This window comes from Cololabis saira, chromosome 23 (genome assembly GCF_033807715.1).
Source record: "Cololabis saira isolate AMF1-May2022 chromosome 23, fColSai1.1, whole genome shotgun sequence".
Taxonomy (NCBI): Eukaryota; Metazoa; Chordata; class Actinopteri; order Beloniformes; family Belonidae; genus Cololabis; species Cololabis saira.
Window position 1 is genome coordinate 22,109,313 of NC_084609.1, and position 12,760 is coordinate 22,122,072.

General features: G+C 41.0%; 2 protein-coding genes across 2 annotated transcripts in view; both read right to left on the minus strand.

The window, feature by feature from the left end:
* Positions 1-4,625, minus strand: part of ahcyl2b (adenosylhomocysteinase like 2b) — a 46,653-nt gene extending 42,028 nt beyond the window's left edge. Inside the window, exon 1 of the mRNA XM_061715179.1 lies at positions 4,274-4,625. Coding sequence (XP_061571163.1) covers positions 4,274-4,570 — 297 coding nt within the window. The 5' untranslated portion in view covers positions 4,571-4,625. The remainder of the gene's footprint in view (positions 1-4,273) is intronic.
* A 1,086-nt stretch (positions 4,626-5,711) lies between these two features.
* On the minus strand, positions 5,712-11,981 carry tmem209 (transmembrane protein 209). The gene is made up of 15 exons (XM_061714229.1): positions 11,927-11,981; positions 11,470-11,618; positions 11,316-11,374; positions 9,790-9,921; positions 9,387-9,616; positions 9,093-9,297; positions 8,781-8,956; positions 8,630-8,701; positions 8,438-8,534; positions 8,209-8,334; positions 7,980-8,077; positions 7,111-7,225; positions 6,925-7,022; positions 6,678-6,751; positions 5,712-6,467 (listed from the first exon to the last, which is right to left on the minus strand). The coding sequence occupies exons 2-15, from the start codon at positions 11,598-11,600 to the stop codon at positions 6,413-6,415; spliced, it is 1,668 nt and encodes a 555-aa protein (XP_061570213.1). The 5' UTR covers positions 11,601-11,618; positions 11,927-11,981; the 3' UTR covers positions 5,712-6,412.
* Positions 11,982-12,760: the final 779 nt, after the last annotated feature.

Below are 12,760 nucleotides of genomic sequence, written 5' to 3' on the forward strand. Positions count from 1 at the left end.
TGTGTGTGTGTGTGTGTGTGGTGAGGGGGATCTGGAGACCTATCTGCATGTAAAGGGGTCTTTTATTGGGAATATTACAACATCCATTAATGAAAGACAAGAGCACCTCTTAGGCTAAAGCACGACTCCTGCAAATGCACTCACATTCACAGATCAGCTCAATCTCCGAGGTGACAAATCAGTGTGTAGGAAGAGAGACGGTCATGAGACAATGATGAACCGCAGACCTCTGAAATCTGCTAAACAACGTGATTCTGAATAGTTATGGGAACAAATGATCAACCTGGCCACAGAATGGACAAGTCAGCAGAAGCTTTCCATTAGCTCATTTGATTTCTTCTGTAAATCAACTGCTTTAAGGGCCGGTGCGGTCAAGAAATAGCTGTCCGGTTTAACTCACCACACTGATATCGCCATGAAAACAGCCCAGCATAAAGCTTTCAGCAGGTCTTAAAAAAAACAAATAAAAGCTACTGACGATACACTTGCTGCAGTAAAGCCTGTACCTCACTCTAGAGGGGTAAACCAGGAACAGTCCTCTGCATAAGCTTGAAAAAAGGGTGCAGATTACTTTTCTTTTTTTTTTTTTTTTTTGAATTAAGAACTCCAGACAGTTCTCCTTTAAGCAGAGCAGCGACAGGTTACTTTAAGCCTGTTAACCAGTAAGCACTACCAGGAATATCAGCTTAGTGGGTGACATAACATTACTTCAGGGGGGGATGAGCTCGCCGCAACATCCGTTCTGTAGAGTCATTCAAAAATATCACTGCACATGCTTTCATGAAGTGCAATCAACACCAAACATCAGGTCTCAATGGGGAATTACTGGTTGGATCAGTGTACACAATCATCTGCTTCATAGTACAGAAATCAGGCAGGTGACCTTGCTGACCCTGTGGGGGCCAGAAACATGTCTGCTACTACAGCAATCAAGTGTGCTTCCTGCAGTGATCTTTGAGGAATTATCACCAGAGGCTGGAGATGTTCGCGTCAGGCCAGACAGGTTGCGGTCACATGCGTCACAAACTCAAAAAGCTTACATCTGGCCTCACCTACAACAGAGAGATGGCCTTATAATCCCCCCATGTGGCGACACGAGAAAGGCGAGGATTAAAAGTGAGCCAGTCACCCTGTCAGTTAGTCAACGCTGCAGCCTGCATGCTTGCATACTTGCATCATCAGCTCCCGCTCTGCACTTAACCTTTTCTGCACTTGGCAGCAGAATTCAGCAGATTATGAAGACCGGGCTGTTGGTCATATATCTATGATGCGGAGCGCTTTAAGACGCACTACGCTGCCGTATCTATAAATAGACTGCGGGCAACCTTCTGTCCCGGCGGACATCACCATAAAACCATTTGATCACACAATAGCAGCTTTGACAGGGCATTCAACTTAACAGACTGGACAGATTTCTGTGACATGCAAGATCTGGACTTTAGAATATCTAAAAATAAACTTAATGAGTTCAAGTATACCAAAAACCACAAAACAACTGGTTGACATATTAAACACAGATCTGTTATGTTGATGAAAAAGCTACAGAAAATACTGTGTTGAGGTTTATAATATGACTTTGTCTCAATAGAAGACATAAAACATTTAAAAATATTGTGTTTAATGTACCTTTGTACATTCAAATAAAGAATAGAAAGTTATGCTGGCTAAAGGGAGTATTTCATTCACATGTCAATCATTTTCAAAGTACTGCCCAAGTAGACCACTGAGGACAAATACTAAGACTGGGGAGAAGTTGGTGATTTTCCATCATTATTTGATTGTTATTCTCATCAACAATCATCTCTGAATGCCAAATAATAGCTTAGCATGCCAAATATCTGGCGAAGTCGCAAGAATCAGCATTCAAGCTACGGGAGATACAAATTGGAAAAAAAAATTCCTGGACAATTTTCAAATAAGAGTTTACACTTGCATTAGCTGACTATATATAAAAGGCTAAATGCCTGAATTCAAAACTTTTTCCTAAAGAAAAATATAAAATGCTACCATAGTCCTGTAAGCAAACTTGGTCTCCTCTATAATCCAGATGTGGTCGTTGCCGACCTGCAGATGTGGCTTTTGGATGGTCCCTGAACATGGTTCACCCCGACCCCTCGGTGCTCACAGCTGCTCCACCACTTTATGCCTGCTTGATTTGACAATCACTGGTACGTGAAGCCAGCTGCTCTTTCCTACTCCTGGACCATTGTCCGTTCTAGCACTGTACCTGCCACCTCCTGCTTGACGGGTCTTCAGGCTGGGTTTCTTTAGGGAGGGGGATTACTCTCTCGGCGTAGCAGTGGGTGTGAGGTGAGAATATCCCATCTGACTTGTTCTGACTCCAGGTATCAGCCTTGACTTTCTTCTTCCGTCTGTTTTTTTAGTAATGTCCCACTTCCATTTATTTTCCCATGAAAGTCACAGGTGGAGCACAAACCAACCAAAATACAATTTGAACCACTCAAGTACACTTGCCATTAGGAATATAGAAAAATGTTAAAAATACTTAAGTCAGGCAAATTCAATGAATTGCTGCTGTGAAGCCAAGTTTCATGTTAGATATTGGACTTGCAGTCGCTTTTTTCAGTCACTTCAAAACCATGTGATCCATTGACAACAAACCTAGATATGATATGCAGCACTACAACCTCTTTGGGAGGCCTTTTCTCTCTTGTACAAGTCTTTTTGTTTAATTTTTCATGCATTTATGTGCCCAATAGCTCCCAAAATACATGATCCAGCAGGGAAAGAAAACAATAACAAGAGGCTGTGATTAAAATAGAAGAAATCCTCAAAGAATTTTGATATTTTTCAGTTTTTTGTTGTTTTTATTGATATTGGACTAAATATCTGTCAAATATCCATCCTTAAACCTAAAACTAACTTCACTGTCAAATCACGATCTTACAATACTAGCAAAGCTTCATGCCAGTAAACTCTCAAATTTCAGGTTGAAGAGAGGGCAGCCTTCCTCGCAGCACAAACGTATGATTTACTGGTACGATGTTGCCACGGAGTAACACGTGTCCTCTGACTAGAAGCTCCCAAACTGCTATTTTTCCTAATTGTTGGCCAAGCATGAGTGTTTTCAGAAACTCAAACAGCTAATTAAGAAGGCCACATTCACCGACTGCACTTATAGCATCCTCTTCTGGGATTTGGGTAAACTATTTCGCGTGGCAAGTCAAACACATATGACATTAGGGTTGCCAACTCCCTGAAAAATAAATAAGGGACACCTCATCTGCAGGGCCGGCCAACCTGATTGCCTTCACCTTTCCTGGAGTGGTGAATTTTGTGTGAAACAATTTTTTAACTATTTGACTCAAACCTGAATTGAATTAGATGCATATTTTTGAATGCCATGAACACATGGAAAACAAATGTATTATCCAGCAATTCACTTTAATACAAAATAACAAAATCAACTGAATAAAATAAGTATATTACTTAAACAGAAACCTGTCCAGCTTAACTTAAAATTGTATACATTAATTTAAAACAATAGAAAGAAATCAGAACACCCATTCTGTAATAGTGCACATTTTTAGTGTAATAACAAAAGTACAAACAAAGTCTGTAGAAAACTTGTAAACATATTTGTGCCTCAAAGGCCATGACTGTAGCTACAGTTGTAGTAAAACAGAAAAAAAATAACTTATGAACTCAACAGCTCAATGCCATTTTCCATTGGCATTTTATGACTATTTTTTGATTCTCACAGTAATACGGGACAAAGTGCGTCCCTTTTCAGCTCCATACGGGATGCGTTTTGTTTATAAATACAGGACGATTCCGGTTTTTCAAGGCAACTCTATATGACATGAACAGGAGAGAGTGATATGCCTCCAAATAAAACCCTTATTTCCTCAAATCCTTCATGAAAACTTGGGAGAACAGCTGGATAGTCAAAGTTTTGGGTTGTACTCTTAAGGGTTTAAACAAGACGCCATTGATTTGTTTCAATAACATGTTTCATGTTTATTGCAGCCTAGACTGTGTCATTAAGAGAAGAGGTCATAATTAAGAGCTTTAAATGGAGCTGGATGGTCCTGGGAGCAGCTAGCCTACGGCGTAGGGTATGCGGCGACGCGCACCGTACGGTGTGCGTCGCCGCGTACCCTACGCCGTAGGCTCTGCGTCGATGTAACGCGGGACCATGAATCAGGCTTTAGCTCCGCCACACAATGCCAGCTGAGCTCACATTGCAGCGAGTTTCCCCAAACACCAGCAATATAACTGCGTTTTTGGAACAAACATGTGCCTTGCTCACCTTCTTCATCCGCGGGGCTTCGGCCACGGTGCCGTCGCGGTTGACAAACGCCTCCCCGCCGTTCTGCTGCGGGTCGGAGCGCTTCATCGCGGACGCCTGCGGGAGCTTGGCCGTGTTTGGGGCGAGCAAGCCCGGGCTGGCGTCCCCGGCTCTGCCGGGGGACCCCACCGCGGCTCCGGCCAGCAGCTTCTCCTCCGGCGCGGGGCCCGCCGGGCTCAGCGGGGACGGCTCCTTCCCGGCGGGGGCGTCTTTCAGGTCGACCTCTGCCATTTTCGCTGCCACAACCTGGACTGACATCGCCGCGGCTTCTCCGAGTCCTTTTTCCAGAGCAGATAGCGAGGCGAGCGGATGTGAAGCGAGAAACACACGCCGCCCAGGTGCATGCTGGGAGTTGTAGTTCAACTCGTTTTTTTAGTTGCGTTCCATTTACCTCGGAACTCGGAATGACGTCACAGCCGAGTTATCAGCGTTCCAGTTACAAAGTAGGTAAACCAGTTTGTAGTTCGCATATACCACATGAAAAATGTAAATTACACTATAGCAGCATATATATGCCGAACAATACTTGTATACGACTGATTTAGTGTGACCAAAACTAGAATGAAGTGCTACGAATTTTTACAGAGCTCTCTTCTACTGTTTACAACCGGGGTAGGTAGCCATCTCGGAATGTGAACTCGGGGGTGGTGAAGACTCTCCCACTTTCCCAGTGGGAAATCCCACTTCGAGGGGCGTTCCAGTTGAAAAATCCAACTGGGAACTGGGAAATCCCCACTTCCGAGGACAAATGGAACGCGGCATAAATCCCTGCCTTTTATACTAACGGCGACCGCAACACTGATATTTTCCCAGAGACGTTACTAAATTACTAAACACGAGAAGGAAAAACAATAAAATAATATTATTTGGTGCAGTCCTGATACACAATGTTATATTTCCTAAGCTGCCACCAGATGCACTGTGGGAGATGTATGTTCTAATATAATGTACGCTAACAAAATAAGTTTACCAGAAATTGACTTTAAAGATAAGCAATCGTCATATTCCGAATAATATCTTTGATTTTCAATCGCAAAAAACACGTATATAGAGGTCAAACCGGACAGGACTAAACGTATTTCTTACGCCAGATGGACAATCTTTTATGTCCTACATACAGTTTGACCAAAAATATACATTTCAGTAAAATATTCCCATTTAGTATTGTTGTCTTACCTCTAATAGTTGCTGGATCGCATCACCTCACAGGTGGTTTATTATAAAGGATACAGGAGGAAGGTCAATCATAAAACACAGCTACACTGCCACCTACTGGATATCTTTAACAGCCAAACGTTTTGGGAACAATTGACAGAAACGACAAAACTTCACTGGTTTCTTTTAATATCAATTTAATTTTCACATAATGTGACCATTTTTTTTTTTTAAACTGCACTATTTCAAACAAGCAAATCAATAGTGTCTAAATAGTACTAAATTGCAGGGAAAAATGACAAATTCAATGCTTTTTGTACATATATATACCGTATTTAAAAGAAAACATATTTACAAAAAGACATAATTAGCTGCAGTTGTATAGCCTTGCAACATGTAAAAAATAGCCAATGTAAAAAACTTCAACTGCTTGTTGAAGTATTTCTGCAGCTTTAAATAATCATTGTTCTGATTCAAGCACCGGCCAGGATTATCCCTACTGTTGAAGACATTCATTTTTACAAAAGAACAGCAAACGAGCGGCAAAAGGTCAAGTCTGCGGATACCCTATAATTAATAGTCAGGCTAAAGGGTCTCGGCCCTTTGCCCTCCAAGCAGAAAACTGCGAGGTATATAAGTAACAAGGCTGCCATGCTGGTACATTCTCAAAATACAAAAAACAGAAAGCACATACAGTTCTTGGTTGCATCATAAGGACTCTGGTTTAACAGAATGTCTTAAAATCTCGATGAAAATGTATTACCAATCTGTCAAGTAGACTTGAGAAAATGTCCAAAAACTTGCATGTGTTTTAATTTCAAAGTCAAGTGCTTTTAGGTGTGTCCTTGAAAATGTCGTCCTCAAGCTTAACCTTAAAACACTGCAGTGGAGGAAAAAGAAAAGACCCTCAATGGTTGTTTGTAGCTTAAAAAAAAAAAAAAAAGATCACTCTTCAAATATCCACAGGATGTTCACACCAGAGAGGCCCAGGTTTACCCTCCTGAGGAAAATGTGACAGGGAATTCAATTAATTCTTCTTCAAAGATGAAGCAGAGTCAAACTAATTATTCTGAATCAAGATGCAATCTGCTGTGTATGACATCTCAGTAAAAAAGAAAACAATATATCAGAACACACCCTAATAGTTATGATCAGGTTGAAAATTCAGGTCAACAAGCCAACATTTTTAAATTATTTTACAGGATCTCACCCCAGCATTCCCGACTCTTTGGTCTTAATAACGTAGAGAAACATCAGGATGGTGTGGAAAAGGTTGTTCCTGCCCTGCAAGGCAAATTAAGATGAACAGAAGATACTAAACAAGTTGCCTTTTCTAAAAACAGCTCTACCAACGGGAAATCTAAACAGTCAAAAGCCCCAAAAGCTCTTAAAAAGGCCTTCTGGAAGTCGGACACATTAAATCAAAAGAGTGACATCACTGGGAATTTTGCAGTTACCTTGGGCAGACTGTAGATGTGTCCTTGGTGTATGAGCTGGTAGTGCGGAGGACTGGTGCTGGACTGGTGAATGCAGAAGAGGTTCTCCTTGGTAATATCTGCAAGAATTAAAACAAAAAGACTGAAACCGTGAAACAAGACGAAAACAGGAGATTTTGAGCTCCGGGGTGATGTGCGGATGCTCACCAGGTTTGTCAGGAGTGTGGCTGAAGTGCTGGGAAGTGAAAGTCTTCCCATCTGGATACCTGGGGTGTGGAGGCAGCCTGGAGTCCAAGTATGTGCAAAAGAGATGCATGAGGACCTGGAGGGAGACAGACGGAGTGTGATCAGACTATATATGGTGGTGTGGGTGAATATTACAGTTTGCATGACACATTGCATGGGTGAAGCAAGTGGAAGAGAGGCATCAGAGAGGGTAATTGTAGAGGGAAACGAACACGCTAGTTATTTCCAACCAGAGAGCAGTTTCAGCACTGAAATCTACATCAGACTCATGTATTTTAAATAGGACTGCAACAACGAATCGATAAAATCAATAAAAATTGATTATTAGAAGTATTGAGATGTCACAGGAACATTTACCATCATCTGCAAAGTAAAACAAAAAAAACTTTAATCGGCTGAGCTTTTTCAATGCTGTCTGACTGAAATAAAGTTGTTTTTTTCCTTCAAAAAAAGTTCAAATGTTATATTTCGGAAGAAAGAGATGATTTAAACTTTTTTTTTGATTGATTCATTGATTAATCTAAAATAAATAAATAAATAATCAACCGATTAATTTTAAATTAAAAAAATAATAATTATACAGATATATTATTGAAGACAAGTCTGTAAAAAATACATTTTACTCTCCTTGCTGCTGAACAAAAATTGTGAAATCAAAGCAGCTTGTTGAAACAAGCAGATTTTTCCAACTTTGATGAATTCAGAGCTCGTCGGTTCTGCTCTCGTGGGGTTACAGCTCAGCCTTAGAGCAGACTGATGAACGGCTGCAGCAGTTAACAAATGTGTACCCTCAAATGTGTACATTTGAGGGTCTCCGTGTGTTCACTCACAGCACAGTCAGTAGGGACGTCTGTATCCCACTTCCTGTTCTTCAGATCGCCGCCACCATTCCAGCGAAAGGAGCTCATGCAGCCACTGTGAGCCAGCTCTGAGATAAGTAACACAAACAGAACATCAGACTATTGCTCCCCTCTTCTAATATAATCTTAAAAGAATTGGATTTTCATTCCTGTTACATGCACAAACAGGAACAAACACAGGCTATGCTGTTGAACCCACCCTTAATCCGATCCACTAGGTATTCCTGGTTGGGAGTGATGTCCAAGTATTGGACGATAGAGTTCATAGTGGGGATAGATGAGGCTTTCATCACTGCTGCCTGCTTCAAACTGCTGATGCTGGCCTCTGTTGGAGCAAACGGGGAGCAGAAGAAGTTAACTTCAGTAAGATTCTCCCTCTTTTCATACTACGGTAGAGCATGAATGAATGATCTCTGCTGCTGGTTTACCTCCTATCTGGAGCTCTGGGCAGCCCATCCTCCTCAGCTGGCTGTTGACAGAGTCTATTTCTTTGACCAGAGGGACCAAGATGGTATCACTGATCCACTGCAGACACAAATAAAATACATTTATTTCCCATTCAGACTGACAGAAAAGCTTGAAAGTAGTTGAGTTGTGCTCCAGTGAAAAACAGGACCCACATTTCTTAGTTTGGCCGTCCAGCTATCGATGTGGTCCACCATGGCACGGGTGGTTGTGATTCTGGCCCACACCTGCAAGAACATTTCCAAAATTAAATTGTTAAGTTACTTTCAATCCGTTCCACAGATGAGATAAGCCTGATTTTCACACCTCCTCTGCAGCCTGTTTGGAGCCCAGGTCCGTCTCATCCTTGTGGGCCGACGGCGCCTGAGAGCGGCACGCAGGCTGATACAGAAACTTCCTCAAGCTCTGAGCGTAATCTCCCACTGTACGATTGTAATTCCAAAACGTTGGACTGTGACTCGGAGAAGCTGACTCTGGGCTTCCTGCAGAGGGAAGCACATGGATTTTAGATTCAACAGATTTTGTTCTTAAAAAAAAAAAGAAAAGTGCTGTGTAAGAATCTGTCTCAGCAAAAAGGCAGTTACACTGAGTAAAGAAAAATAGAAATAAGCTGCCTGCCTAGCTGGCTGCGGTGGCTCTTCTCCTCCTCTGTGCGCAGAAACCTCTCCAGACTTTTCAGATCCTGCATGTAGTCCTCTTTGCTTCCAGGGGAGTTAAACACGGAGGGCGAAGTACGATACCGAGCCCTCAAGGTGGAGCCTTCTGCTGATCCAATGCTGTTCGAGTAAGGAGAAGAGGCAGAGGAAGGACTGTAGTTCAGCACCTAAAGCATAGATAGAGAATAATGCACGCAGGTTATAAACATTTCAGTATCTTTCAGTACATGTATATTACTGTTGTGAAAACAAGTACCTTTCCAAAAGCCATTGAGGGAGAAAAAGGGCTTCCTGGGCTGCTTGGGGTGGACGGGTTGCTGAGAGGAGGGCTGTACCCGGGTACGCAGCCGGGGGAGAACTTGGGGCTGCTTGAAGGTGGCCGGGAGGGGCTGAAGCTCAGCACACTCTGGCCCTGCACGGGAGACGACTGGTCCGGGACCGGGGTTTCCTTCTTTTCTGGCTTTTGAGGTGGAGAGGCCTGGATACCTGCAAGAGGAAAGCCCAACACCTTTTTTTCATTCTCACATCTAAGGATAAATGTAATATACAAGCAGAATCTATATAGTTTTCTTAAAAATAAAAGTATTTCTGAATACAAGAAAAGGGTCATTTCTGGCATGGGAAAAAATTAAAAAGGAAATAAAACTGAAAAGTCTCACTTGTGTTGCTCAAACCCAGAAGGCGATGCTGCTCAGGAGTTACAGCGATGGTGCACGGAGCCATCGTGTATTTAAAATACTTCCAGAAGTCAAAAAGAGCATTTAGGCTAAAAAGAGAGGCGAGCACCAGTTCTGCAAAAGAGGCGAAAAATTAAAACCATGAAACAAAGTGTCCGGTCAAATTTCATACATTTATTTTGAATATATTTGCTATAGTTATAACTTAAGATTACAGTGCAGGGTATTATCTTAATTTACCCTATATTCACTCTATACAAATACTAACCATAGTACTGCTACATTTCAGTGAAGTAATACTTGTGATTTTAAATACTCAAAGCCTTGAAACACGGACAGAGGGGAAATGTTCAGGAACAAAAGAAAACAAAGTCCAATTTAATACAGCTGATGTTAAAGTAAATCTATTCAGAGCCTATTGTACACCTCTCTACACAGCTCACCTTTGGTGTAATTATACCACCGGCAAGCTAAAGAAGTTGCAGGTAGCATATAATGATGCGTTCAGGATCCTCCTTAAACTTCCCAGATGGACAAGTGCAAGCACTTTATATTTGTTAATTGTTGTGTCCCCACCTTCCATGCTCTGCTGAGGAATTTTATGCTTAAATTTATGTGTCGACTCCATGAGTGAGAAAATTGTCTAATAACTGCACTCACTAACATCAAACGGAGTGATACAAGGTACACATCTGTACTATGGGAACATTGGAACAGACGTTTGCATGTATTTTAAATGTGTGACCAGAGGTGTCAAGTAACGAAGTACAAATACTTTGTTACCTTACTTAAGTAGAAAGTTATCTATACTTCACTGGAGTAATTATTTTTCAGATGACTTTTTACTTTTACACCTTACATTTTCACGCAATTATCTGTACTTTTTACTCTTTACATTTTAAAAACAGCCTCTATTTCATTTTGGCCTTTAAAAAAAAACTATCCGGTAAATTGCTCCATCCGGATAGAGTGAATTTGGTTGTGGTTGTTTCAGATGTTCTTGTCCAGTTTTGTTCTTACATCCGTTCCCTCAGATTCCTGCAACTAAACTTGGATGTACATTCCAATAAAGGTTAGGATAAATGATAACATGCCTCTGAAGTTTGACTTTTTGCACCATTACAATACTTATAGGCAACTAGTCATCATATCTGCTGCTCTCTGAAACACATGTTAATGCTCAATAGTACACATAAATGGTTCTTTAATATATTTGCATTATACTAAGATGCATTCATTTTCAATGGCTTTTGTCCTTAATGGCTTTTTCCCCCCTTACATTACTTTTACTTTTATACTTTAAGTAGTTTTGAAACCAGTACTTTTATACTTTTACTTGAGTAAAAAACTTGAGTTAATACTTCAACTTCTACAGGAGTATTTTTAAACTCTAGTATCTATACTTCTACCCGAGTAATGAATGTGAATATTTTTGACACCTCTGGCATCATGACTTTAAAAGACCAGAAAAACAATCCTAGGACAGAAATGAGAGTAGGGCAGCTCACCGATGTACCAGATGGGCCAGTAGGTGATATTGTAGTATCTGCTCAGCAGCTTCCCTGACCTTCCAGAAAAGTAAAGAACAGCCAAGAATCGCTTTAGAAAATGCACAAAAAAAAAGGTTTGTGAGATGATATCATGCACAAAGACTGTCCCTACATCTCGGTGTAGATCATGCCGGCCAGGGACATGTTGAGCACCGCCCAGGCCAGCACCACCTGCCGAGCCTGCTCCTCCCTCCGCATCCGCAGCGCCCGCTCGATCATGCCGGGCTTCCCCTCCTTCAGCATTCTGGCTCACTGGTCGGGCTGGGGGGGTGGGTAGAGACACATACAGGACTAAACACAGGCCACAAGGGTGTTGCAACAAAAATAAGTATAAACGCAACAATAATAATTCATTTTCCCCCCGGGTGTTTAGCTTTTGGAGCTGATTCAGCCGCTGCTAACTTAGCTGAAGTTACTTAGCCTCCTTTATAAACAACGATAACTATGCGGCGTTGTTGGTTTTAACTTTAGACTTCCGTTCAAATTGTAGACGAGTTACAGGTTGTTATATTGAGAACGACAAAATCTATAAATAATTAAGGGGAAGGGAAAGTTTTTAAATGTCATACCACGCTGGAGTTCATGACAACTGCGGCGCTGCACGATTTGTATTTCACGCCGGAAGTTACAACAACTACTTCCGGTACGAGAATCAGTTGTTTTGTTTTTAATTATACTTTTTAAAATTTAAAATACATCAATAAAACTCTAATGGAAAAATAAACGCTTTTTAATATTCCACCCGTTAAAAAATATTTTTCTTTATTTCTTTGTGTGTTATAGGATAGGCTTTTATAAGCATTTTGCTTCAGCCTATGCCTTTTCAGTCATTGTTCAACACATTTTTGGTTTTGTATGAAATGTTAATGCTGTGCACAATGTTTTTTTTGGTGTTGTTTTGTGTTGTCATGACTGAATAAACTTCATTCATTCATTCATTCATTCATTCATTCATTCATTCTTTGTGTGTTTATTGTTTGTCTTTTGATTTGTTTTTCAGTTATTTCACGAATACATTGGCACAAGGTGTGTAGTTGGGCAAGTGCAAAGTAGAATATACATCAATATATACATATACATATATACTGAATATACATACATTTGCTGGCTTATTGATATCTCACACTTTTCTTTTTAAGTGGAATGATTTTCTGATAAAGATATGCAATCCATTTTTTTGTAAAACTCAGATCATACCGTCACCTTTTTATTGGATCTTGTTGCAAACATCAGAATATATTAGCTTTTGTTTATGGTAAGCCATCCAGTCCACAAATTGAACCAAATAAAACCCTCTTCAAGTGGATTTCTCTATGCAGCGTGTGGCCCCGTCCTTTAGTTCTGGTGGTTCCTGTTACTGCTGCTGCTGTTACTCCTTGTACCAACCCATAAGCTGGTAAAGA